Genomic DNA, 27,623 nt, shown 5'->3' on the forward strand with positions numbered 1-27,623 from the left:
ACCTCCCGCCCCCTCTCCTCGGTCACATGGCCTGAACTCGTGGCCCCAGGCCTGTTTCGCCCGCTCTAGAGCTTCAGACCTGTAAAGCTGCCCCCTGCCAGGCTGCCTGGAGCCTCGCTGCTGCCCCCTGGTGCCAGTTCTCTGTCACTCCTCTAGGCTGACTGCTCTACCACCTTAACTGCCTTTTCCCCTCCTATATTGCCCGCCCCTGGATTTTTTTTCTTAAACAGCCACCATTTTTTTGAGTACTTACTTTCTGCATACCATACCCTACTTCTATTACTCTCCCTGTTAATTAAGGCAGGGAGGTTGAGCAATGCATCTAAATGTTGCTCAGCAGGACAGGAGCCAAGAAGGCATTTGAAGCCAGGTCTCCTGGACCCCAAGGCCCACACCCAATGCCCTGTACTGATGCTTTCTGGGTTTCCTCATTCACCTTGATCCTTCCAGGATGTTCTTTTCCTTATCCCAGGTCTTGTTAGCCCCGCCTCCAAAATTGCTCCTGAACCTGACTTCTCCCCATATCTTCAGTTCCCAGCCTCCATTATCACTCACTGGATCTAGGAGAGTATCTCCTCCTCGTCCCTAGCTCCTGCCATCATGTCCCCAGCCTCCGCTGTTCTCCCAACAGGTGCAGAAGGACACCTGCGAACAACTGAGTGAGTTCATGTCCTTTTCTGCTCAAGAACCCTCCGTAGCTCCCACCTTACTCAGTGCAAGCCAAAGTCCTCGCTGCAGCCCACAAGGCCCTTCCCTATCCACCCACTCACCTCCCCCTTGCTGACATCCAGCCCCCCTGGGCCCGGGCTTGTGCCTGAAATGCTCTCTACCTGGCTAGCTCCTTATCCTTCCACTTTCAGCTCAGGGATCACCTCCTCCAGGAAGCCTTTCCTTCTCATCTAAAGTTGGCCTCTCTTGGTTATGACCATGTCACCCTGTTTATTTTCTTCACGGCGCTTGTCACAATCTGCAATTATTTGTGTTTTCATTTACTAAGTGTCAGTCCCCCCACCCAGAATGTCAGCTCAAAGGGGACCCAGGTGTTGCCTCTTCTTTACCACCTTATCCCAAGGTCGGGTAGAGTGCCTGGTACACAGCCGGCACTCAATATACAGGCATGGGACAACTGAATTAATGTAAAGGGTTTAGCACAGTGCCTGGCCCATGGGAAGTGCACAGTGTTAGTGACTGTTATAGTATACAGAAGCATTGAAGTTCCTGGTCTTTCATGCATGCTCAAAGCCCTCTGGCTGCTGTGTGCGAAAACTGTATGACACAAAAGTAGAAGCACTGAGACTAATGAGGAGGCTACTGCACTAGTCCAGGCGCTCACTGATGGTGGACTAGACTCAGGTGGTCTTGGTGAAGGTGATGAAAAGCATGCCGATTTTAGAATTTGAAGATGGAACTGACATGATTGATTATATGTGGAATGTGCAAGAGAGGAGCCAAAGAAACAGGAGGAAGCAAGGCTGCAAGGCAGTAAGCTCAAGCAGAGGCCTGAGAGGGCACCTGATCTTGCAGGTCTTGGTGAAGGTGATGAAAAGCATGCCGATTTTAGAATTTGAAGATGGAACTGACATGATTGATTATATGTGGAATGTGCAAGAGAGGAGACAAAGAAACAGGAGGAAGCAAGGCTGCAAGGCAGTAAGCTCAAGCAGAGGCCTGAGAGGGCACCTGATCTTGCAGGGATCTCTGTAGGATGAGTTATATATCCAAGATGTTCTACACTGGTAAGTTCTTGACTGAAGGTGGTCCCAAAGAAACATTTAAGCTCCCAGGCACTTCCGATTCTCTGAATGTGTAGCAAAGGTGCATCGGCAACGTGGTCCAGAGTCCAGGGCGGTGCTTGCAGAGTTGCAGCATGCAGAAGCATGCAAAACCCTGGCAATGCTGCAAAAAACAAAAAACAAAAACAAAACAATAAAGCAGACCCAAATGGATCTGAATAGGCCAGTATCTGTCCTCTACAGGACCCACTGAATGCAACATCTCCAAGGGAAGCCGTCACACAGACGGTTGGATGTGTGTGCCTGGACTTCAGGGGAGAATTCCAGGCTGGAGGCATGCAGTCAGGAATGCTCAGTGATTTGATGGTCTCTGAAGCCATGTGGCTGGCCGAGATCACCTGGGGAGTGAGTAAAGAGAGAGGCGAGGTCTGAGCCCTGGGGAGAGAAGGAGAAAAAGTAGATGTAAGAGAGAGCCAGACAGGAGCATCTGAGGCTCAGTCTAAGTAGAAGGCAGGGAATGTGGGCACAAGTGCTGGCGGCTGTGGTGGCAGAAGTATATGGACACGAGTGAGTTTCCTCGTGAAATGAGGAAGGTCATCAACCGAGAATGGAGTGTGTGGAGATGTTGGAAGTCTGTGAGAAGAAAGAGGGTACGAAAAATCGTCTAGTCACATGGGAGAGCACCACATAAACAAGGAATGTTAGGGAGGTTGTGGGGGTTTTTTTTCCTTTCTTTTCCCCACCAAACTCACCCAGGTGCCAGGCGAGGCAGAGAGTTGGATTTAGCTGGGGTTGACGGAGAGCAGCATGGACTGGAGGGTGTTCGCAAGGGACTGATGCAGTGTGGGTCCTACCCTCCCCGCCACTGTCCCAAAGCCTCCTACAGCTTTCATTTCACTCAGGGTGACAGCCACCGTCTGCATGCAGGTCCACAAGGCTTTCTAGGAACTACCTGCCTTTTCCGGAATGTCCCTTCCTTCTATCCTCCTTCTCTTGCCCCATTCCGGTCTCTAGAACCTCCTCACTGCTCCTTCCACAAGCTCAACCCTGGGGACTTTTCACTGGCTGTTCCCTCTGTCTGGAAGGTGCTTCTCCTAGCAATCTACTGGCCCTCCATCCCTCAGCTCCCCGTATGGACTTTCCTGTGCACTGCCTGACTTAAAATTGCACCTGCCCCAGCCCTGCACACACCTATTCCCCTGCATTATTTTCACCCATTTCACCCACCACTATGAGTCATATTATGTACTTTGCTTATTATCACCTGCCTCCTACTCTAAGTCTGTTCCATGAGGGCAGGGCCGTGCAATGGGTTTTTCTCTGTGTCCTTGGCAGCTGCTCCCGGTTGCATGGTAGTCTTCAAGGCCAGTTCCTCCTGCCCTTCCAGATGGTCTGTGAGTTACCAGCAGGCTTTACTCTGCTCTTCTTTGCTTGGGTTGGCTAGCATTCATTTCTGTGGTTTGCAACTCTGAGAAGTGCAGATCCATCTCTCACTTTGGAAGGAGGCATGCAGGAACAGATGCGCTGGCCAGTTACAGGCTGGCTGAAAACTCAGAGTGGCCTAGACAACTAATAGACACAAAGAAGGCCATGCTGTATGTTTCCAATTCTGCAACATTCTAAAATAGGTAAAGCTAATCCCGGTGATGTAAGAAGAGGGACAAGAATTGGCTAGGAAGAGCAGAAGGGAACTTCCTGATGTGGGGACAATGTTCCTTATCTTGATTGGGGTGGTGCTTACACAGATGCATACTATAAAAATATTTGCCAAGGTGTACACTTACGATTATGTATACCTTATTTTTCTAAAGTGGATTAAATTGGGAGTTCCCATTTGGTTCATCTATCTGTGAGGCTGGACTGACTTGGGTGCAGTGGCGGGGCATGTGTGACGGGTGACCCATGCACTCACTTAGTTGCCGTTTCAAGTGGTCTAAGCCAGGAACTTCACATAGTATATTGGAGTGAACAAAAATGTTGTTCCCTGGTCTCAGAGTTTTACCATCTAGCAAGGAAGACAGATAATAACAATAGATAATGGATGGTGATAAACACTTTGAAGAAAAATAAAGAAGGGTAGTTGGATAGTGCTCTTTAAGAAATGGTGGTCAGGGCAGGCAGGTCTCTCTGAGGACTTGACACTTGAGCAGAAAGCTGAGACAAAGAAGAAGCTTTGAATATGGAGAGAATGGTGTTTCTGGGCACAGAGAATAGCCAGTGCAAAGGCCCTGAGGTCAGAGGGTGCTTGAATAAAAGACTTGATTAAGGTGTGAAAGTACACATCGAGTGCCCTTTCACACAAGGAACATGATGTAGGTAGCACATGAGTAGCAAATCCCAGAGCTGCCTCCGCTGGCCTATTTTAGAGAAATGTCATCTCCGACCCAGACATTGAACCAGGGGAGCTGTGGGTTCTGCTAGGCCAGACTGAGGGTGGAGGCTGAGAGGCAGGAACAAAGTGGAGGAGAGGTGGTTCCCCAAAGGCTTGTCTTGGTTCTCAAACGAAGAAGCCCAGCAGGTGAAAGTCACAGGTGGCTACTCTGTGGGATAAGAGCAAGAATTAGGGCAGCAGCGAGGGTCCCGGCAGGTGAAGACAATGACCTTAACGTGGTTGGGGTCCCACACGTGGCCTAAATGATTGTAGCACTGTATGTGGCTATGTATTTTTTCCTCACAAGTCTCAGCATCCTGGGGCTCAAATGATATGGCCATAACTTAGCTTTTTTTTTTCTTTTTTTAATTTTTAAAATTGTGATAACACACACATAAAATTTACCACCTTAACCATTTTTAAGCGTACAGTTCAGTGGTATTAAACATATACGTATTGTTGTGCAACCGTCACCGTCATCCATTTCTAGAACTCTTTTCATCTAGCTCAACTGGAACTGTCCCCATTAAACAACTGCTCCTTCCCGTTACCCACCATTCTATTTTGTTTCTGTGAATTTGACTCCTGTAGGGACCTCCTATAAGTGGAATCATACAAAAGTTGTCCTTTTTTAATGGCCTTATTTCTTTTAGCATAATGCCCTCAAGGTTCATCCACATTGTAGCATGTGTCAGGGTTTCCTTTTAAAAAAAAAAAAAAGAAAAAAGAAAACGTCTTATCCAGCAGCTCCTGGTGAGTGGGTGGGGTGGGCCCAGATGGACTGCACTTTTATTTTTTATTATTACTTTTTGAGTCAAAAGGAAAGTTTATTAGAAAAGGGGTAACACTCCACAGAGTGTGGTCTCCTCTCAGAGGTAGAGAGGGAAGATGGACAGTGAGACAGAGTAAAGGCACTGAGAGGGACTTAGACTGCACTTTTAAAGAGTTTTGGTTTCCTCCACTATAAGTGCAGTCCAGTGAATCTTCTCGGTTAAAAACACCAAGTTGGATGGGGCACAAACCAGGTAACAATCACAACCATTAACTGTTTCTTCAGCACTCCAGCAAACCAGAGGTTGAAAAACTCTCAAGATCCGTCCAGGGCTCCTCCACGGAGGTTGTACTTTGATCCGAACTCTGATGGAAATCAGGACCCTACTTGTCCCTGACTGTGCTTGGGGCCCTTTTGATAGGGGCTGCTTTACAGGAACATCTTCAAAAGCGAGTTCTTAAACGTAACCCTGGGCCCCTCCCAAGAGGTCTATGGACTTTGGCATCAGAAAACTAGAAACCTTCCCTGTTCTGCCACTTGGTAGCGCTGTTAGCTTAGACAAGTTGCCCTGCTTCTGAGCCTGTTCACTTGGCTCAAAAAAAGACGTTGCTGTCTATGGCCATGCTACCCTGAAGCCAGATGCCCGAAGCTACGCAGGGTTGGGCTGGTTAGTACTTGGATGGGAGACCACCTAGGAAGACCAGGTGCTGTAGGCCTAAAAAATAGAGATTGTAAGCTGACAAGGAGAAAAAAAAAAAAAAAAAAATATATATATATATTTACACATAAAAGACATTGCTGAGCTCTAACGTTAAAGCCAGTTATCACATTTATTGTCAGTGACCTTAAACAACCTAAACTTACTTTAATCCATTGTCTGAAGACATGCGCCATTAATTTTATCAAACTTTTTTTCAATCTCAAGCTCTATTTAAGAAAGACCTTCAAGTTAGGGAGAAAAGATGCAGAATGTCTATCGTTTATGTGAAAAACAAATAAAAATACAATTACACATCTCTGGGAGTAAAACATCTCTGGAGACAAAAAAAAGTTTACAACTGTCAAGGAGGAGAGTGTCTGCGGGAGGAAGACTTTGTCCTCTCACATCCTTTTGTCCATTTGACACTTTATATCCTGTGAATTATCGGCTCTTAACTAATGTATAAATAAAAAAAGGAGTAAGTACAGCATACACCCATTTCTGTAATCATATTTTTACGCCTTACCTTTTTAATAAAAACTACCATTTTGGGGCATTTGTTCTGCTCAAAGAATCCAAGGATTTAAAAAAAAAATCACCATTTTGTAGATAAAGAAACAAATGCTCAGTCGTTGGTTACGCCAGGGGACTCAAACCAAGAGCAGACATTGGATTTTGCATCATTTATGAATGAGCTGCACCGTCCCTACGTTTTTGCAAGGCTAAGTCTTGACTGACTTCTCTTCTTCTGGAAGGAAACCTTTTCAACAACTCCTTGCTCTGGACCTCGGCAGCATCTGAACCACAGCTTCGCAACTGTTAACGCGCATCTACACCCGACAAGCGCCAGCCAGATCCTGACACTGGAGGGGGACAGGGCTTAGTTTAGACAGATTGTACAACGGATATCTCACAAGGAGTCTGGGAGGTTCATCAACACGAGGCTTGTAAAGAAAAGGTGCTCTTTCCCAGTGCCTTTACTTATGAGACCCAAGCTGTTGGCCGAGCGTCTGAGTAGCAGCACCAGTTCTCCCACAAACGGGACGTGAATCGAGTCAGGTCTTTTTTGGCCTAAGCCTCAGTTTCTACAGTTGTGAACCGGGCTGGAAGATCTGATCAGCTCAGCTCTGCCCTTCTGGGGCTCTGGATGCAGTTGTTCCCCACACAGGCACCTGGGGTCTTCTCCGCCTCTCACGGGAGATGAGGGGAGTGAATTGGAAGCTCAGCAGGACCGCCTGCCTTCGAGGCCGCACCTCCTCAATCAAGATCCAGCCACTACGAGAACGCTAACTGGACAGCCTCTCCGAGCCGTTTCCGCTAACGTACTCATGGCGACGGGTGCAAAATGGCGGCCGCGCCGGCACGTAAACGCGAGGCCGCAGGAGGCCTCGCCCCTCACCAGGCATCACGTGGTAATGGTGGCTCAAAACCGCCATTAAAAAAAGAGAGCCAACGTTGTCACATGACGCAGACCGACCTACTCGGCAAGGGAAAGTGAAAAGTCTTGTTCACGGGGACAAGGAGGGCTCTAAATTTTGCCACCACCACGTGATCAAGCAAAGGAGCTGAAAGGGGAGCGTTCCGAGGCCACGTGACGAGCCAACCAACGTCTACGTGTATGTCACGTGACTAGGACCCGCCTCCTCTTTTTTCCGTCTCTCCGCCTCGGACTGGGCCTGCGTGGAGCGGCAACACGGCGGCGAGGGGCGGGGCTCCAGCCAGTCACGTGGCCCCGCACCTCCCTGGCGCGCGCCCGACCGCCCGCTCGCCCCCGGCCCCGGCTCCTCCTCCTCCTCTTCTCGCCATTGCAGTTGGACTCAGCAGCCCGGTGCGCACCGCGTGGCTTTTGGGGGGAGACCCCGACGGGTTGTGGCAGGAGGGTGGCGACGGCTGCGGTTCGGGAAGGGGACGCCGACAAGGTAAGTGCCAATGTGGCGGCGGCCGGGACAGCTCCCACCGATGCCCCTCCCCCCTCCCACTCAGCGCGGGCCCGGCCGAGGGGTCGCGGTGACAAGGCCGGAGGCGCCCCGCGCTCCCCGCCTCCGCCTGGTCCTCTCGCCCTGGCGACTGGCTCATTCCTCCCTCGCCAGCCTCGCTCCCGCGCTCGGCCGTTACTCTCCCCCATTGTGCCGAGGAAACAAAATGGCGGCGTCGGCGGCGAGGACCCGGTGCGCGCGCATCCGTCCCCCCCTCGCGGCCCCTCGTCCGGCGGCAGCGTCTCGCGCGGGGGGTGCGCGCGCACCGGGCCCCCAGCCGCAGCCTCTCCCGGGCCGGGCTTTGTCTGTTGCGATGTCCCGTGTGTGCGCGCGCACGTGTTAGATGCACACACCCCCCTCCGGCTTAGAGCATCCCGGCCCGCGCGGCAGGAGCGACCCCCCTCCTCACCCGCTCCTCTTTGTCCCACTCCGGCGCCGGCGTCCAGGAGGGTCCCAGGTTCTGGAGGCGGGAAACGGGGCCGCCTTTGTCTTTACATGGCGCGGGGAGTTGGACCCCCGTTCCTACGCTGATTACAGAAGAGGCCTTTGTGGGTGCATCGCTTTCCTAAATTTCTGGTCAGCCAGTTCTCCCCCATATTAGGATCCAAATTTGGGAGAAGGTTTAAGATTTTCCTTTCTTTAGTCCAGGTTCTTCATTGATGATTTTTTTTTCCAGATTGCTTAGGATTTGCATTTGCCCCGAAAATGGTGATACTTAGGTGCACTCTAATCTGCAAGTTTGAAACCCAAACATGAGTGCTTAAAACTCTTCTATCTTATTTCCTTAAGTAGTTGAATGAATGAGATTCTTGCGGTTGCTTTTAGATTCTGCCCAGGTTAATCCCTCGCCTGGATGAATTATTTGGAGTGTGCAGTGACCAGCATGCTCTCCCCCAACTCACTCTAAATTTGGGAAGAGTGAGACATCTCTTCATTCTTTTCGGAATTGTTTGAAAGTTGCTTGGGTTTCTGCTAAGGGACATCAGTTTCCGTGATGTCTTCTTTTTCTGGATTTGGTTATTTTCAGATTGTGAATCTATTTTCTGATATCTTAGGAGTCTGCCCTATTTACAAGGAGTGGTCTTGTGGCATATTTGAGATCCATGGGAAAACATAAGGTGCCACCCGGAGTTGGGATTCAATTTTAGGACTTGAGGCTCTTTTTTTTCCTCAGGTGTCTGTGGTTGGGAATCTCCCGGGATTGCTCATAGTGCTGCCACTATGCTTTGTATTTGATGCTTTGTGTGTGGTCTCGTGGGATGTAGCCACAGCAGCAGCTTAGGCTGTGAATGAAGTGTGGGAACCAGAGGCTCATTCACAGCTGGAAAAGGGAAAAAAATGCTTTAGGGCACTGGCTGGTACTGCTATCCCTGTCCTGTCTTGGGGTCTTTGCCCCTGATCTCTCTCTTGGCCATGTGGACAGCTTCTGGTCTCTGCCGTTTGCCAGTGGAAACTGTGCAGGCCCCAGTGTTTGGAGCTGATCGGAGGCTGGCAATTACTGCCAGGCTTGGCCTTGCCAGCAATGGACACTGATTCATCAGTCTTCCTAACCCTCCAGGAGCTTGGGCAAGCCTGGGAATCACCCTCTTTCTGGAGTGGAGTGGTGCCTAGTTGTTTGCAATTTTGTTTTTCCTGGTTGAACTCGTCCAATGCTTATAGGTGAAAATCCCTTTAGCTGCTTCTGGTTTACTTAACAGGGTTTTTTTGTTTTTTTGTTTTGGAAGTCCATATTCATGGGAATGAGGAATCTAAGGCTGTTTTCTTATTTTAATTCTTGTCAAAGAAAAAAACCCACACTGGCAAGAGTGGCTGCTAATATTCATGTATATGATGCTCATTTTCATGCTCCCATGGTTAAGTTCTTCAGGTAGGGACAGGTGCAGTTAGTTGTTGGTGAGGAGAGAACCTTCTTCTATAAGTATATAAGCCTCTTTGGGTAAACAGTAGGCAGCATTTTGTCTGTTTTTAGGCCTCACTAAGGTGTGGGGGTTGGAAATGTTCTCACTTCTGAAAAAGGCTTTAGAAGTTTTCTTGGGCTGGGACATCTTTCTCTTAGTTACTTCTCTCATCCTCCTCAATTTCTTCTTATTTCACCTCTTACAGTTTAGAGGAATGATTCCTTCCCCTAAGAAACTTGGGTTTAGACCTCCTTGGACTTGACCTCTTGCTACATTTTGTCAGTAAGTTTATTAACTTTGTGCAGTTTTGAAAGATGCGTAAAAGGCACCATCTAGTTTTAGTACGTATGGCCCATGAAATGGTGACATTTTATTCAGATCATGCTTTGATTGAACCTTCACAGGAAGTAGGATTTTTCAAGACTATATTGGATGCTTTTTATTTTAAAGCATCCAATATAGAGTCCTGGGAGAGGAGGATTTTTGTTTTCAGTGGACAGGTTTGGAATTAGAGTTAGATGGTGGTTTGATAGGAGTCTCTATAGTTAGTGAAAGGGGCCAGGGCTGGGAGGAGCTGAGGCTGACTTCGTTTTCCTGCAGCATCATTTAATAGTTTTGTCTGAAAGAACTAGCTTCTCTTTCTACTTTGTTGTTTAGGATGTTGGTGCTACCTCTTTGTGGTGCTAGCAGCATAGCATTATAGAAATAATAGTAAAAGCCAACTGAGCAGGTGTTTTCTAGGGAGTTTGTCAGTGTACTGATATTTAAAAATGGTTTCTTGCCATATTTATGCTCTGTTAAACTCCCGTGAGATTATTTCTTTTCTTTTTTTTTTTTTTTAGGCGAGGCAACCCTTGGTTGACCTCACAGATTGTAAGGACCTTGTCAGTTTATAATCCCTTGTTTGTTTGTTTGTTTGTTTATATTACACCTACAGCACTTGGTCTTCCTAGGTGGTCTCCCATCCAAGTACTAACCAGGCCTGACCCTGCTTAGCTTCCGAGATCAGACGGGATCGGGCTTGTTCAGGGTAGCATGGCCGTAGACTCCTGTGAGATTATTTCAAGACAGTACTTTATAAGTGATCCCATTATAAATTGCATTTGGAAATTCAGACAGTTTTTTAACATCTGTTTTCAGATGTCTTAAAGCGATGTCCAGTTGAATTTTTTTCTTATTAATTGTCCGTGTAATGAAGAAATTGAGAATGTAGCCACTAGTTTTAACAGGAAAATGAGTTTACTATCTAAAGGCCATTTTCTCGTGGGCCATATATGATTTGTCAAGGATCATTTAGTCACAGAGTTGAATGTTCATCCTTTTATTACAGTGTGTAACTTTGCTCCATATTATTTTTATAATCTTGGGTGATTAGTGAGAAATAGTGCTCTTGGCAGTTTTAATTCATGATAATTTTTCTCGAATGTTCCAAATAGCCTTTCTTTTCAGTAGGGTTTTCGTTTAATTAAACTCAAGGGTAAAGTCTTACTGGGATAATCTTCCAGGCCACTTGCTTTTCTGCTGCTTGCTTTTCAACTGCTTTCTTGCTCTCTTATGTGTATGTGTTTAAAGAATGAAATTTTGCTAGTTAAGTTTGCTTTCTGTAGATTTTTTGTAGGACGATAATCCTTTGTATTTATAATTTCAAAAACCAGTTTAGATGTCAACAATATGGAAATAACCAACCTGGCTCCATGGCTCATAGCAGCACTTAATAAATATTTGTCCTGTGGGTGACCCGTGCAGAATACTTGCAGGAAGGATAATAAATAGCCCAGTAAACGGGGAAGTCTGTGGCTCACCAATGACTACAGCTTTGCAGAGTGGATATATGAACTGATGGGATTGGAGAGAAGGTGAATTGAGTCAGATTTGGTGAAGGTACTTGATTTTGTTTTTTAAAATTTAAGGCTTCAGCTCTGGAAACATACTTTGGCAGTTTCTCACAAAATACAGGCAGCTACCATATGAACCAGCAATTTGACTCTTGGGCATTTATCCCAAAGAAATAAACATTTATGTTCACACAAAAACTGATACGCAGATATTCGTAGCAGTTTTATTTGTTGATAGCCAAGAACTGGAAACCACTCAGCTGTCCTTCAGTAGGTGAATGCTTAAACCAGGGTACATCCATACTATGTAATACTACTTAACAATAAAAGAAAACCAACTGTTGATACATGCACAACTTGTATGAATCTTGAGGCAGTTATGCTGCATGAAACAGCCAATCTTGAAAGGTTACATGCTCTGCAATTCTGTTTACATAACACTCTTGGAATGCCAAAATTACAGAAATGGTGAATGGATTAGTGGTTGTTCGGGGTTAACATGGGGGGTAGTTGGAAGGTGAATGTGACAATCAGGGCAACAGGAAGGATCGTTTTGACAACAGTGGTGTATGTTAAAATACCCTTCAAGGTTTCCCCATGGAGATAGATGGATGCGTTGCGTCTGCCCTCATCAGGTGTGGAAGATGGCTGGCTTGCTGGCTTCTCTCGCCTTGTCTGAAGAGCATGTTGGAAAGAGGGTTTGATAATTCCTACTTGGAGTCATGTTAAATTTTCTGTTGTGATGCTATATTCTCTCACAGACAGATTTTAAAACATTTTATTGGTTCATCCAAGAGTGATTGAAATGACTCGTGTAATACATTGCATTTGTAGTTTTTTTTACAGTTGGGGAAAAAAATAAACATTTTCCCACATCGCCCCCTTTAATCCTTGTTATTTGCAACTCAGGCATAGGTTGTGTTGCCATGTTTTTGTTTTGTTTTGGTTTGTTTTTTTGACACGGCTCCAGAAAGGCAAATGATTTGCTGGAGGTCCCACAGCTGCCAGGTTGGGGAGCTGAGGTGGGTGCAAACCTAGGGCTTCTGTCTTCAAGACCTGTGGGTATTCCACAATGCCAGAGGACCTGGGGTCCTGCATCTCACAGACCAGTTAAAAGTTCCAGAAACATTTTGAGGAACAACCTATATTTACCAACATTTTATGTCATCAAGGAAAATACCTTCTTAAGTAGTTACCATACAGCAATACACCATCTCTATATTTTCATAAGAAAAAAAAGGATGTTTTAATAAATATTGAAAATATAGGAAAGAAAATTAAGCCTAGGATAACGGATGGCCCTTTACATTGAAAATATTTGTGAAATCTTTATTCTTAACCTTATACCACCCTATGGACCAATGAAAACACTGTTGAAGACAGTCGAATTTGGAACTTTGGCACTAGACTTCAGATTTGCATTGGACTTTAAAATTTCTGTTGTATCTATAGCCAGATTTTTGGATTGGCACCTTTTGCTTGGGTTGCTTTGTTAAAGTTATTTTGTGTGTCTTTGTTGTGAATCTGTAAATGTTCAGTGAGTCACTAAAGAGTAGCACCTGCTTATCATTTCCCTTCACACCCCAGGATAGGATAGCTCCAGAGGTCAGGAAACTAGGAGCTGGATTGGGTCCTTGTACATTTCACAGTCTCTTTAGGACCGGCATCCATGCAGGACAATTCCCCAGAGTCTCTGGGATAGCTGTAAGGTTTCGTGAAATACTTTGGGGGGCGGGCACCTACCCTGGAAGACAGATGGGGCTATATACCTGTTAGGGTATTGCCGCTACATCTGTTCATTCTACAAACATTTGTTGATCTACATATACTAACTTGGGCATGTTTCTTTCTCAGCAGAAAGTGCCATGAATGTCATATTCTAATTAGTTAGAGGTCAGAAAGATGGTCATCACATTGCAAGTGTATGTTTTGTGGTTTCAACTTCTGTAACCATGCAGTGGGTGGGCTGGTTTTGAGAACAAAAGAAAGAAACGGATTCCTGTGTATTAGAACATTCCAAACCACACAGAGGTGATGTTTAAAGTACTCATCCTTTGCTCTCCACTTATTCCTTCTGTGGATTTTTCTCTCTCTTTCTTTTCTTTTCTTTTCTTTTCTTTTCTTTTCTTTTCTTTTCTTTTCTTTTCTTTTTCTTTCTTTTCTTTCTTTCTTTTCTTTCTTTCTTTCTTCTTTTTTTTTTTTTTACCCAGAGAGGCTTGGCTGGTAAAAATTAGGCTTTACTTGTGCCCAGATTTGAATCATAAGTGAGATTGCAGGAGCAGCTTTGTGCAGCTTACCATAGCTTTTATTTAGTTAGATTGGTAGGGGGGGCAGTGGAGTGTTGCATGTATGTAGGTGTTGTGGCTTCTTGTAGCTAAAAAATTTGAAAAGGAGGTTTCTGCTCATCCAGAAGACCCTTGTGTTTGTTAATGAGATGGATTCCTTGGTATTCAAGACCAGAGCAGCTGGCTTCTGAGAGACTGGCTTGGATGACAGATCTAGGCTCATAGTTTTGTTGCCTTGGAAAGGAGTGTTGACTCCAGTTTTTAAATGTTTGTTTTAGTTCAGATGATTAATTAGTACTCTCACTCACTTTGTCTACCTGAATCAGGAGGCATTACCACCAAGGCCTGGTCTAAGGGAGAAGGGCCTGGGATGAATGGACCGCAAATGTGCCAAGTGTGATGGTCAGAGCCAGCCACAGCCCAGTGAGTCCCATCATGAGTCCCTTCTGGGACCTACCTGTCAGAGCAGAGAAAGATCAAGTGAGGCAGCCTCCTGGAGCAGAGGCACACACACCCATCGTCAGAGTTTTAAACCCTGAGGTGAAGACAGGTGCATTCGGAGGGTGTCTGTGTTCAGAGGCACTTTCCATGGGCTACTATTTTGATAAAAAGAATATCTTGTTCCCCAGTGTGAGAAGGGGGTTTTCTGCTGCTCACCTCTATTTGTCAGATGGCGTTTTTAGTAGAAATTCCCTGCAACAACAGCAGTATCATCCTTTTAAACAATTTTTAGAGTATGGAGTTGGGATATAGACATCTGCAGTAGTAGCAAATTACTTTTTTTTTTTTTTCACTTGTGGACTTACCGATTTTTATAAATGTAATATGTTCAATTTATTATGAAAAATTCAAACACAAAAGGTGACACACTTTTAGAGTGAACAGCTGCCCGTGTACACACTGATTACTTAGTTTAACACATCTGTCCATGGATCTATTCTGTTCATCCTTCAGTCCACTTTATTTTTATGATGTATTTCAAAGTAGCAGAAAGTTGCAGTCTTTCCTCTGAATAGTAACCAGAGTCCAGTATTTACTTACAGTACTTTTTTCTTTTGATGTAATGTACAGGTATTAAGTATACCATTCAGTGAGTTCTGAGCACTGCACACACCCAGCCCCTAACAATGTGTGAGCTGTGACCAGCACCACAGAAAGTGCCCTTGGGTCTTTCCAGGTGTTCCCTGCCACCATTCCCAAGAGGCAACTGCTGTTCTGAATTTATTTTTTCATTTATTTTGTATATTCTACAATGTCATATAGGTGGAAGCATTGCCTTTTTTTTTTTTTTTAATGCTCAGTTGCCCAAAATGTAGCCAGTGGGAGCCCTCTCAAGTCAGTTCCTTGTCCTTTGGACCAGCCTGCATGAGTCTCAGCACTTTCTGACACTGCATTATGACCCAGGCCACAAGGTTCAATTCCTCTGTCAGGTGCCAAATCAGCCACTTCTCCCAGCACCTTTCAGTAGGTTTTAGATAATGTAAATCCCTAAATAAAAAGGTCTGAGCCACCTGGTGCCTCGGTTTAAGCTGTGTTATTTTTAAAGTCTCTGCATTTGGAATTTGTGGTGGAGGAGAGACGTAAGATGAATAGGTGGTAGGTGTACAGTGAAGCATTGGCTCCCATACCTTGTACTTAGAGCTAAGGAGTTTGTCTTTTAGGGAGCGCTAGCTGGCCAGGTCCAAGGGACTTGCGGGCTGTGTCAGTCACGGTCCCAGCAGCTAGCCCACTGCTTTGCACAGAGGAGGTGCGGGTGCGGACTGAATACGTGTTGAATAAATAAAAATGCCTTTAAACAACAGCCTTTGTTAACAGATTGATGAAGTTCCAGCGTAGGTATGGCTGGTGGCTGTTAAACAGGTGCTCACCATTAGGCTATGATTTCTGATGGCTTGATTATTGTCGATTTTGAATTGGTTTTCTGAGCTTTAGTTTGATTTTTAGATTACCTGTCATAGCCGTACTTTTGTAAAAGTGCTTAAGTTTACTATGCATTCAAAAAAGCTTATGGAAATTTTCAGGCATGCACAAATGAATCTAAATATACCCATCCCTCAGCTTCAACAGCTATCAGCGTTTTGCAGTCTTGTCTTATCCTTCTCCACTCCCTGCCTCACTAGAGTAAGAGCAAATACCAGGCATGTACTTTTAGCCATAAAATTGTCTTAAATAAGAATCTAACAGATAGACATCCTTTTCAAACACAACCACAGTATCATTTATCTACTGAATGGTGATAATTCTTTACGACAGGATGCACTTTCGCATGTATGTCACTCATCACTTAGCCTCCACAGCAGCCTGGTAATGTAAATCCCACTGTGGGATCTGTGCTTCGTGCTTCTATAGGTTGACTCATTCACTTTTCACAGTCCGCCTGCAGAGGGAGAGGGGCTGCTTCCATGTTGTAGGTATAGAATGAATCTCCAAGGAAACTTCAAGACCACATGGGTAGTGGCTGAGCAGGCAGGGTTTCAGGCCCAGGTCTACAGAAACTGCCACTTGGTGATGGCCGAATGACTCACCAAGGGTCCATGCACAGCAGCTAAGCCCAGGAGATTGGTCCTCCACCCCCACCCCTCATTTCTCCCTCCCCTACCACGAAGCCTTTGATCTTACCTGTCAGCTTGCCTGGCTCTGCAGGGCCATTGCCTTCCATTCCACCCTTAGATTTTCAAGTTCTTCTTTGGAACATTTAACTTGCCCATTCAATTGCTATGTAGTCCTGAAACATTGTGGGAAATTCTTCTTGTGTTTTCGCTAATCACATCAGTTTATCCTAGGAATGGGTGTCTTTCCAGGGTGAGCCCACTGCCCTGGCTGGTAACTGGCATAGACCGAAGGAGCTAGCTGTTAGGTAACCAGTTGCGTGGAATGGTTGCATTCATCTTTTGAATATCATGCTGATGGGTTTTTTGTTATTGTTGTTTACTTACTCATTTGGAAGATTTCAGTGTGGACCAGACTGTTTGCCCAGTGTGGGGAATTGAGTAGGTTGTAGTCAGCATGTCATTTAGAGTCCAAAATTGTAATTAGAGCCGCTTTTGTCATGAAGACTTCTGTTGTGCTGAATTTCAGTTACCTCGCCATCTACAAAGCTTGAACCCGCAGGTGTGTCTGTCCATGTGATAATAGTGGTCATATCCACCTGACCTTTCAGAAGGTTCCTGCCTTTCCAGGTTATAGAAGCCTTTTGGGGCCCTGTATCTTCTCCTTTATTTGTATGTCTTCATTACTTTCAAGAACCAGAGCTCCTTCCTTCTCTTTTCCTTCTCCAAATGTGAAGATTTTGCTGAACATTTCTACTGGTACCATTTTGGGGAGGCTTGTTAATGTGTATTTTTAATTTTGTAAACAATGGCATATTCAAGATAAATGATGAAAGAAGGTAAAGTAAAAATCATTGCGTGTGGGCCTAAAGTGAGGCTTGGCTTCCAGAAACTGGCTGTTTACATTTTTAGGGAACTTTATAATTAGTTGTTTGTATTTAGGCTTAGTGGTACTTGGAAATAAAGGTGCGTCCTGCCATGCAAGCGGGGCTCCTTCATGAGGCAGCACCGCTGTCTGGCTGCTGAGCATCTATTTATGAAATATTTGAAACTAAAAAGATTTTCTGATCTTATAGATAGCTGAAGTATTGATAACAACAAGGAAATCTGTCATAATTTGAAAAGATAAGCAAAATTTGATTTCCAGACACTACAGAAAAAGAAGTAAAAATGGTAAGAAATTTTTTTAAGTCATAGTTTTTTTTTTCGCGTACAGATGTTTGTGGTATTGCCTCAACATTTGATTCTATTATTTTTCATTAGATATTTTAAATTATACTACGTAGTATAACAATTCACATACTATAGAAATGTATAAAGTAAGCGCTCTCTTCTCTCACTGCCTAGAGAAAGAACAACTGTTATGTTTAGTTATCCTTTTCTGACCTTCAGTCATGTTCATACACAGTAGTCCCCCCTTATCCCCGGGTTTGCTTTCCACGGTATCAGTTATTTGTTGTCAACTACAGTCCAGAAATATATGGAAAATTCCAGGAATAAACAATTCAAATGCACTTCACTTCATCTCATCACGTAGGCATTGTGTCATCATCACATTACAAGAAGACAAGGAAGGGTGAGTACGGTACAATGAGATATTTTGAGAGGGAGATACCACATTTACATAACTTATTGTAGTATATTGTTAGAATTATTCTATTCTCATTGTTAATCTTTTACTATGCTTAATTTATAAATTAAACCAAGTTATAGGTATGTATGCATAGGAAAAAACATAACAGCAAGTATAAGGTTCAGTACTACCCAAGGTTTCAGACATCCATTGGGGGTCTTGGAATGTGTCCTCCGCGGATAAGGGACGACTACTGTAGTTTTATTTTCACACGAATGATAAAACGTAGTTCTGAGCTATGCAGTTTAAAAGCTAAGTGGTGAGTTGCTTTGTCTCTTTGCATTGTTTTTAACTGAGTTTTAATACTTCCAGCGTCCATTGCGAATTTTTGTGAACGATGATCGCCACGTGATGGCAAAGCATTCTTCCGTTTATCCAACCCAAGAGGAACTGGAGGCAGTCCAGAACATGGTGTCCCACACAGAGCGGGCTCTCAAAGCTGTGTCTGACTGGATTGACGAGCAAGAGAAAGGCAGCAGCGAGCACGCCGAGTCCGAAAACTTGGACATGCCCCCGGAGGATGAGACCAAAGAAGGGGCCGGGTAAGTTTGAAATTTTGTGGGCTTTTTCTTTTTTTTTCTTTCTAGAGAGACTGGCTAGGGTAGAGGTGAGCATCTCCTTTTCTAAAGAAACTCCAGACCTTCTGAGACCTCTCGGTTCTGGTCAGACTGAATCCCTCACTTAGCATGTATTGATCTGTCCTGCAGGGAGCAGAAGACGGAACACATGACTAGAACCCTGCGGGGCGTGATGCGTGTTGGCCTTGTGGCAAAGGGCCTGCTGCTCAAGGGGGACTTGGACTTGGAGCTGGTGCTGCTATGTAAGGAGAAGCCCACGACCGCCCTCTTGGACAAGGTGGCTGACAACCTGGCCATCCAGCTCGCTGTGAGTGTGACCGCCTCTCTGGGTGAGGCTGGGGGTTGCTTATTGAGGACATGAGGCAGAAGAAGAGATGCCCACCTGTGCCCTGTGCCAGGAAGCACGCTCCAAACCCACCCTTGCACTTGCTTTGCTCTTGCCTTCTGGATAGGTAATGGGCAGGATGCTGCTGTGCCACCGAGGGTCTGTGGACAGTGGTTGGCAGACTGCTGTGGTACCCAGACCCAGTGTCTACCATGCGCCAGGCTGCGCTATTCAAGGGTCTCACTCTCACTGGGCATAAACTTCACATCCAGACACTATTGGATGGATGAATAGATAGTACAATTATTAATTCTTCTTCCCTGATCCAAACCTGGACATAAACAAAAGCTTTTTTAAAACTGGTTTGTCTAATTACAAAAGTATTGCATAAATAATAGCTTGTGACATTTCTTACACATTTCCTGCATCACATCTTAGGCCAGGCATGCTCCTTACAGATGTCTTTTTATCTTCACAACGCCCATCTTAGATAAAGCTTTACCATCTAAGTGGGAAGATGTAAATGAGGTACAGGGTCATAACTCACCCCAGCATTCCCAGTGGGTGAGTTTTAGGGCTTCAGGACCACGTCACTGCCACATGCTGCCTCCTTGGGACACAGTCATCCTGGATTTAGTGACAGGATAAGCAAAAAAAAGTAAAAACAAAAGTAAAAAAAAAATCTCATTCCTTAGAAACATACCATTCACTTTTGTGTGTAAACTTGCATTCTGTCGCATGTGACTGACAGTTTAAGATATCGGACACAGGTCAGAATCAAAGTGTGGAGCTAATGCAATATAGTAGATACTTTTGGGAGAACTACTTCAGGTGAAGCCCTAAGCTTTCACAACTTTTATAACAAGTTGGTCTTTAGAGAAAGATACAAATAATTGTGCTTTTATCGATTTAGATTAGTGGTTTTTGACTAGGGCAATTCCCTGGATTCTGGGGACGGTTTCGATTGTCACAGTGTGAAGAGTGGGATGCTACTGGCTCTGTAGGGTGGAGACTGAAGATGCTGCTCGTCTCCTTTCAGTGCGTAGAATAGCTGTACTGCAGAAGGCTCCAGCCTGGACGCCAGTGCTGCTGAGGGAGAGAAACCGCAATTTAGATTTTTTTAAAGTGCACTTGTCCTTCCAACAATGTTGTATTTATTTTATGTTTTCCTTAAAAAATCATACAGCAAGATATATAAACTGGTATGAAGAAAGCAGAAGTCAGACTTGTGGCTGTCCTTATGCACATGTGCATTTGCAGCAGCGCCATTCTTTAGTATGCAGCATATGATACGAACTGTTGTACTACGTGTGTCATTCCACACACTTTGATGGGTGCTCATCCAAGTGTGGAAATAGTGGCTGGATGCCTACTCTGCTGATGGCTGTGCTGTCCATGCAGGGTTCAGTTTAAGCCTCCTGCAGCTTTGTGGTGTAGGTCATGTCATTAAGTCCATTTTACAAATTTGAAACCACAATCTTAATGAGATTAAGTGATTTTGTCCAAAGTTAGACAACTACCAAATGACAAAATAAGGATTCACACCCCAGTCTCCTTACAGACCCTTAACTCTTAACCATTGTATTATGAAGCTTTCTGTGAAAATCACTTCTCTCTCTATGAAGAGCCCAAAAAATGGCCACAGACGTTGTCATTAAGAGGAGATCCTGACCCCCTAGATGAAGGGACTGCTGTCCTGTCACACCCCAAGAAGTTGGCCTATCGCAGTAACCGAGCAGGACTAAACAAATGTTGATTGCCTTGAGAAGAAAGTATTTTGAAAGTTGCATGTTCTTTTTTTTAGGCCGTTACAGAAGACAAGTACGAAATACTCCAATCTATCGATGATGCTGCAATTGTGATAAAAAACACAAAAGAGCCTCCATTGTCCCTGACCATCCACCTGACATCTCCTGTTGTCAGAGAAGAAATGGAGAAAGTATTAGCTGGAGGTAGGGAGGCCGAGAAGGCCAGCAGGACTTTGGAAACTTGGTGTTCCCTCACTATTCAAATGTGCTATTCAGTTTTAGACTGTGTTGATAAAAGGATTTCGGTGTAGCTTTGCCCACCTTTACTCTGAGATACATCTCCCATTTGGTTTCAGTACTGGGGAGTTGGACATAACAGTTGCACTAAAAGTGAGTAGCACTTTTCAGAGGATTGCACCATTTTGCTTTATCTTAATCCATGAATGTTGCCATCAATGTTACACTTGGTTTTTCTGTTAAGCTGTTCTCCGGTCTTGGAAAAGCGTTTCTCGGGTGATGTTACAGTTTTTAAAGTATGGAAGACAACCAGATGGTTTCTGCATGAACATCACATTGGAGTTGTGCAGACAGCTTATGGTGCAGCAGAACTGAGGGCTGCTTCGTTTGTCGTCCTTCCTTTGGCTGCTTTTATCAATGCAGTGATTGAGACACCAAGAGCTGATAACAGGGTTTTGGATAAAGTTTTAAATAGTTGTGTGATTTTTTTTTTCCCCCCCAAAACAAAACTTCAGATGCTAATAATGCTTTCACAACTCAAAGTCCACTCAGGGCCGTTCATGCGTCTCTTCTGCGTGGATGATCACAAATCTCACACTGCAAAGTAAAAGAAACAGGCCTTATCCAAATCCCTGATAAACACACAGCCCGCAGAAATGACAAATGCTTCAGTTTTGCTGCAGCATAGGCTCACACTTAGTACCCATGTTGCTGGTCTTTGATTACCTTCGGTTCTGATATCTGATTCCGACTACCAAAGCCCTGCTAGTTTGTCAGTTTAGGGACGCTGGACCTTTGACCAACAGGACTCTCTCTGTCAAGGGCTGGGGCTGGGGCAGTCCCGCCTGGTGGGCAGAGGTGGTCCCTTTTGCTGCAGACACCTCGGGATGGCTGTTGTGGGAAGCAGAGAGGGAGTTCATTTCTACTCCCCCCACCTTTTTGGGTTTTTTTTGTGTGTGTGTGTTTTTTTCTTCCCCTTACTGAAATTTTTAGCCTAGCTAATTTATCGGGAGATAATGGGGAGGAAGCACGGTAACTGTCTGTTAGAAGATAGGATCCACCTATCTGTCCCCTCCCTATGGGATTATTCCTTGTACGGTAACTTCCCACTTGTGTTTTCATTTTTGGTGTTTTTTTGTTTTTTATTTTTTTGGTTTTTTGGTTTTTGGTTTTTGGTTTTTGGTTTTTTTTTTTTTTTGGTGGAGCCTCCAATTTTTATGATTTCCTCTCTGGGCAGAGTTAACACGCTCTGGCTTCTCCTTCCCTGGTCCAGGGCGGAGATGACTTGAGATTATGGGAGCCTCCGCTGCCCTTTAGGAAGCTGCCACATCCCCTTTCTACCTGACAGAAACCCCTTGGTCAAACTGTGCCTTGTCTTCTTATTCCATCCATGAATAGAAACGCTATCAGTCAACGACCCCCCGGACGTCCTGGACAGGCAGAAATGCCTTGCTGCCTTGGCGTCCCTCCGACACGCCAAGTGGTTCCAGGTTTGCATTTTGTTCTTCTATTTGTCTTTCGGTAGAGAATTCCTAAGTTTTAACTTGGCTAACTTGCACCGTAAAGTTTTGGTACGTTGAAGAGTGCCGTGCCAAACTTAGCATCTGCAGGTATGCAGATGCTAACACAGCGCGCATAAACAATTTGACACCCCCGAACAGGCTTGTGACTGAGTAGGTGGGCTGCTGCTGCTTTGTGCCAAGAGTAACATTATTCTCGTCCACACGGTGGCATCGCTGCCGACCATATACTTGATGGTTATAAATGTTCACCCTTTTACCCTGGACAAAGTAGCACCCCAAGACTTGTGTTTTTTCATGTTTGCCTTGTGTTCTGGGAGGCGCCTTGGTGTAAAGGGCCTGTGCTTTGTTCCTTTAGGCCAGAGCCAACGGGCTGAAGTCATGTGTCATTGTCATTCGCGTCCTGAGGGACTTGTGCACCCGCGTGCCAACCTGGGGCCCTCTCAGAGGATGGGTAAGGCACCTGGTAGCTATGGCCATCCTGGGAACTTGTGTGCAGAGACCTCCTCCCATAACCCAGGAATACCTTATGGTAACTGGGCTGGAGTGCCACTTTGGGGTATGGCTGATGTGTTCCTGTCATAGCCACTTGATGAGCAAGTATTGTGCCACACCCTGGGTGGGGGGCGAGAGTGAGACCAGGACCCCCCATGGTGGGTACACAGCTCAAACTGGGAAGGGGGCTGGCCAGGCAGTGCACTTACTGTGACATGCTCCACTCCATGACGAAGCCTTGGTAGCTTCTCTTGGCCAGGGGTCAGCAAATGGACCCACATGCCAGTGTGGCCGCCGCCTGTTTTTCTACAGCCCATAGTTAAGAATGGTGTTTGTATTTTTAAATATAAGTACGTAATAGCCTCAACTTGGCCTCCTGGTTTACATGGCCCGAAGGATTTAGTATCTGGTCCTTTTTAGGAAAAGTCTGCTGAGCCCAGCTCTAGGTAGCCTGTTTTTGGCTTAGCACGGCTCGTGAACTTGAACGGCTATGACTCCCAGTGCCACTCCCTTCCCACACACCACACAGTGACAGCTCCTGAGGGTTGGCTTACTCCCTCCCGGACACTGGCTAACTGTCCCTCTTACCTTTCAGCCTCTCGAGCTTCTCTGTGAGAAGTCCATCGGCACAGCCAACAGACCCATGGGTGCCGGCGAGGCCCTGCGGAGAGTGCTGGAGTGCCTGGCGTCGGGCATCGTGATGCCAGGTTGGGGCCTGTGCTTTGCAAGTTGCAGGGAAAGAGCAGAGATCAAGGCCCTGAGGCCACCTCCTGGCGGGTCCCTCTGACTGGGTTAGGGCAGCAGCAGCCCCATGTCCCCCTAGGGCTGAAGCATGTGACTACCCTCTTGCACCATCATATCCAGCCCTGTGCCGGCTCCGCAGCTGTGACTCAGGGCGGATCCGGGACAGTGGTGACCCACTCCCACGTGAGCTCCTTGCTCTGAGACACATGTGGATTATTTCTCTCATGGGCTGGACGCCGAGTGGGTCACCGAGCTCGGCGTGTTTTCCAGAGCTGGGTGTGGATGGGGCGCGGCGGGTAACGCATCCGGTTCCCTCAGCCAGCACAACTCTTCCGAGATGCTAAAAGATAATCCTCTGCATATCTTCCTTGTTTCCTGCCTTCAGATGGTTCTGGCATTTATGACCCTTGTGAAAAAGAAGCCACTGATGCTATTGGGCATCTAGACAGACAGCAACGGGAAGATATCACACAGAGTGCGCAGGTATAGTCATCGCCATTGCCACCGTGAGCCCTTACCCAGTCTGTAATCACTGGCTTCTAGTTCCATTACTGGGTATCTCAGTGTCACCACTGGACTCATAGGCTCAGGTCGGGGACTGAAGGCGAAGGGATTGTGCCTGATACAGGGCGCCCCAATCTGGGCTGCTTCTTTCTCCTGGCGCCACGCATGGTTGTCGCCTGCCCCTCAGCCTGCTCGAGTGCTGTTTTCAGACACCGAGTTCAGCAGGGAGGTGTATTTGCTGTGTGGACTGCTCCAGGGGTCCTTCCCCTGCAGGCCCACCACGTGGCTCCGAGTGGCAACCAGTTTCCAGGTTGGGGTCTCCTGTATTCCTCACGAGGCGGGTGGTCACAGGCTGGCCTTCTCCCACAGCAAGGCTAGGCTCTGGCAGTCAGGCCCTCCCCTGGCTGTTGGGGGACCCCTTGCTGTGGTAGGGGAGACTGTTAGCGACCCCCTCAGTCCTGCCCCTCACAGAAGGCATTAGCGAGTGCACACACCTTGGCCAGGAGCGCAGGAATTGCTGAGTCAGGCTCTTGTTCCTCTTCCCTTATCCAGCATGCTCTGCGACTCGCCGCGTTTGGCCAGCTGCATAAAGTCCTGGGGATGGACCCTCTGCCTTCTAAGATGCCCAAGAAACCAAAGAATGAAAACCCAGTGGACTACACGGGTGAGCATGCTGAGGGGGTCCTGGCGAGGCAGTGGCCTCGTGGACTCCCGCGGAGCGCCAGAATGGACTCTTGAGCCGCGTCTGTCCTAATCTCTTTTTTCAGTTCAAATCCCCCCCAGTACCACCTATGCCATTACGCCCATGAAACGCCCGATGGAGGAAGATGGAGAGGAAAAGTCTCCCAGCAAAAAGAAGAAGAAAATTCAGAAGAAAGGTACAGGCATTGGTTCCTAGGCCTCCTTTGCCTTCCATCTGCTTCCCGTTAAGGTCCACCCCAGAGTGGGGAGACACCTGTTTTTAAAGTCTTACTTTTTTTGGACATGATACTTAAGTTATTTTTACAACTATTAAGTACAACATGGGTATGGAACACAGGGTGGATGGGCCCCAGCTGGTGACCCCAGTGGTGGCATGTACCTGGGAGCAGCACAGGCAAGGCCTTGGCACATGCAGCCATCCAGTCCATTGCGTCCCGCAAAAAGAGACCATTAGACCGAGTGCCCCTATCCGATTCAGAATTGACTGATGTTCCAGAATGATGTTGGTGGTCTCTCTCTAGAGGAGAAGGCAGAGCCTCCCCAGGCTATGAATGCCCTGATGAGGCTGAACCAGCTGAAGCCGGGGCTGCAGTATAAACTGGTTTCCCAGGCCGGGCCGGTCCACGCCCCCATCTTCACCATGTCTGTGGAGGTAGATGGCAGCTCATTCGAGGCCTCCGGACCATCCAAAAAGACTGCCAAGCTGCATGTGGCTGTTAAGGTAGGGGGCTGGCAGCCTTGTGCAGCCTGTGCTTGTCCGCTAAGATAGTTAAAAGCATTTTTTCCATCTGGGGCTCTTTCAGATCCATTGTCCCCTGTTTAAGCTCTCAGTTCAGGTACCACGAAGCTTAGGGAGGGTGTGCGAACACTGAAGTGGTTAGATTTTTGAATGTTTGCTAAATCACACGTGGCAAGAATGCCTTTGTCATGGCTGACAGGCAGAGGGTGTCCGCATGTGGCTGGGTTTGCAGGGAGCTAAAGGGAAAAACACCTTCCAGATTGTTGGCTGCCGCCGTAGGCAGTTCTGATTCAGCATGTCTCAGTGCTGAGCCTTCCCTCACTGGGGCCCCGTGGGTCTTCCTTTTAGGTATTACAGGACATGGGTTTGCCTACGGGCACCGAAGGCAGAGACTCCAGTAAGGGGGAGGACTCAGCTGAGGAGACAGAATCCAAGCCAGCCGTGGTGGCCCCTCCGCCTGTGGTGGAAGCCGTCTCAACCCCCAGTGCTACCTTCGCCTCAGACCCCACTGCCGAGGTGAGCCCATGGTGGGCTCTGGAGTGCCTGATAGGATGGAGTGGGCAGCCTTGTGTCCTGTGAACTTGGACAGTTAATGGTCCTTGTCATTTTCCCCCAAAGGAGTCAACTTCCAGTCTGGAAGCCTAGATGGGGTGCTCGGTGTGAGCCTTTGAGCCACGACCAAGAGAGCTTTGCTGATGTTGACCCAGCATTCCGGGCTGCACTGGGGGTGGCCCTAACTCTAGGACAGGCCATTCCCCAGAGAGAGAGGGTGCAGGTGGAGGTGGTCCCATTGCGGGAGGCTCACAAATGACTTGGAGGTGAGGGTGGCGCGGAACAGCAGGGTACTTGGAGGGGAGGGCCTCAGCCGTGACGTGGGTGTGGCAGTCCTCTGCGTGCTGAACAGCCCTTAGCTGAGTATGTTGGTTTTCTTTTCTGTTTTCCCTGAGAACGTAAAACAGCAGGGGCCGATCCTGACCAAGCATGGCAAGAACCCTGTCATGGAGCTTAATGAGAAGAGGCGTGGCCTCAAGTATGAGCTCATCTCAGAGACTGGCGGCAGCCATGACAAGCGCTTTGTCATGGAGGTAAGCGGTCCTAGGGCAGTTCCCATGGAGGCCTGGGGTCTTTGGAGAGTCCCCTGGCCCTGGTGGGAGGTGTTGGATCACCCCCAAAATGTGTCTGTTCTTCCCAGGTGGAGGTGGATGGACAAAAGTTTCAAGGTGCTGGCTCAAACAAAAAGGTGGCAAAAGCATATGCTGCTCTTGCTGCACTAGAAAAGCTGTTCCCCGACGCCCCTCTTGCCCTTGAAGCAAATAAAAAGAAGAGAGCTCCCGTCCCTGTCAGAGGTGGACCGAAATTTGCTGCTAAGGTAACTGGTTGTCCCTGAGATCTCTGGCCTCAGTACAAATTCTGTGATCTGAGCGTGAGGCAAATGTAACTTGTCTGTTTTCTCCCGTCCAGCCCCATAACCCTGGCTTTGGCATGGGAGGCCCCATGCACAACGAAGTGCCCCCGCCCCCAAACCTTCGAGGGCGGGGAAGAGGAGGGAACATCCGTGGTCGAGGGAGAGGGAGAGGGTTCGGTGGTGCCAACCATGGAGGCTACATGAATGCTGGTGAGGACACTTGTCGTGCACTATCCCTGTGGACCAGGCTTGTTCCCTGGGGTGTGTGGGCCCCCGGGTCGCGCTAAGATGCTGGGAGAGGCAGGCGCAGGGGAGACCCACCTCCAGCCCTGCTAACCCTGTCTGTTCTCTTCCAGGCGCTGGATATGGCAGCTACGGGTACGGTGGCAACTCGGCGACAGCCGGCTATAGTAAGTGTGTGTTTCTCTTTGTCTGAGCTTGGGAAGAAGCTGCAGTTTAGCTCCTGTGCCTGAGTCAGAGCAGGGTGGCCCATCAGCAGCAGCCTCCCTGAGACCTCAGGGCAGCCCACACCTGTTCTCAGTGATGAGGTCAGGTGCTCCTTAAGTCCCCCTCCCCTCCCCTGCCCCGCCCTCAAAAGAGTGATTTACTCTGTAAATGTTAGTACACACCCTTGTGTGATTTGAAAAGTCCTTAAAAGTCAAAATTTTAAATTTCTCTGCTTTAAGCCATGCGAACGAAGCACCATTCCTGTGAATATGCTTTTCCTGACAGTGCACAGCTCTTGTCTTGAGAAGGAGCCTTCATTGGGGGGTTACAGGAGCAGAGAAATCTAAAACATGAATTTCAAATGTGGCGCTCTGTGCCATTTTTCAAAAGAATTCTAATTTTTTTTCTCTGCTCTGTCTCCCCCTTT

General features: G+C 46.9%; 1 protein-coding gene and 1 non-coding gene across 9 annotated transcripts in view; one reads left to right on the top strand and one right to left on the bottom strand.

Moving 5' to 3' along the window:
* The first annotated feature begins 7,295 nt into the window (after window positions 1-7,295).
* ILF3 (interleukin enhancer binding factor 3) overlaps window positions 7,296-27,623 on the top strand; it is a 28,292-nt gene continuing 7,964 nt past the window's right edge. For 3 of the 8 annotated variants that reach the window (XM_023523420.1, XM_023523422.1, XM_023523423.1), the window contains exons 1-18: window positions 7,296-7,495; window positions 17,196-17,292; window positions 17,657-17,695; window positions 18,065-18,294; window positions 18,460-18,637; window positions 20,460-20,607; window positions 22,039-22,130; window positions 22,519-22,614; window positions 23,251-23,362; window positions 23,785-23,882; window positions 24,456-24,567; window positions 24,671-24,781; window positions 25,127-25,326; window positions 25,693-25,860; window positions 26,292-26,429; window positions 26,537-26,713; window positions 26,806-26,959; window positions 27,106-27,159. In XM_023523420.1, coding sequence (XP_023379188.1) covers window positions 17,290-17,292; window positions 17,657-17,695; window positions 18,065-18,294; window positions 18,460-18,637; window positions 20,460-20,607; window positions 22,039-22,130; window positions 22,519-22,614; window positions 23,251-23,362; window positions 23,785-23,882; window positions 24,456-24,567; window positions 24,671-24,781; window positions 25,127-25,326; window positions 25,693-25,860; window positions 26,292-26,429; window positions 26,537-26,713; window positions 26,806-26,959; window positions 27,106-27,159 — 2,110 coding nt within the window. In that variant the 5' untranslated portion in view covers window positions 7,296-7,495; window positions 17,196-17,289. The remainder of the gene's footprint in view (window positions 7,496-17,195; window positions 17,293-17,656; window positions 17,696-18,064; window positions 18,295-18,459; window positions 18,638-20,459; window positions 20,608-22,038; window positions 22,131-22,518; window positions 22,615-23,250; window positions 23,363-23,784; window positions 23,883-24,455; window positions 24,568-24,670; window positions 24,782-25,126; window positions 25,327-25,692; window positions 25,861-26,291; window positions 26,430-26,536; window positions 26,714-26,805; window positions 26,960-27,105; window positions 27,160-27,623) is intronic. The other 5 variants (XM_023523421.1, XM_023523424.1, XM_023523425.1 and 2 more) reach the window with 5 other exon arrangements.
* On the bottom strand, window positions 10,379-10,497 carry LOC111731695. The gene has a single exon (XR_002777261.1). It is a non-coding gene; the product is annotated as a 5S ribosomal RNA (ribosomal RNA).

This window comes from Pteropus vampyrus, unplaced genomic scaffold (genome assembly GCF_000151845.1).
Source record: "Pteropus vampyrus isolate Shadow unplaced genomic scaffold, Pvam_2.0 Scaffold391, whole genome shotgun sequence".
NCBI classification, from domain to species: Eukaryota; Metazoa; Chordata; class Mammalia; order Chiroptera; family Pteropodidae; genus Pteropus; species Pteropus vampyrus.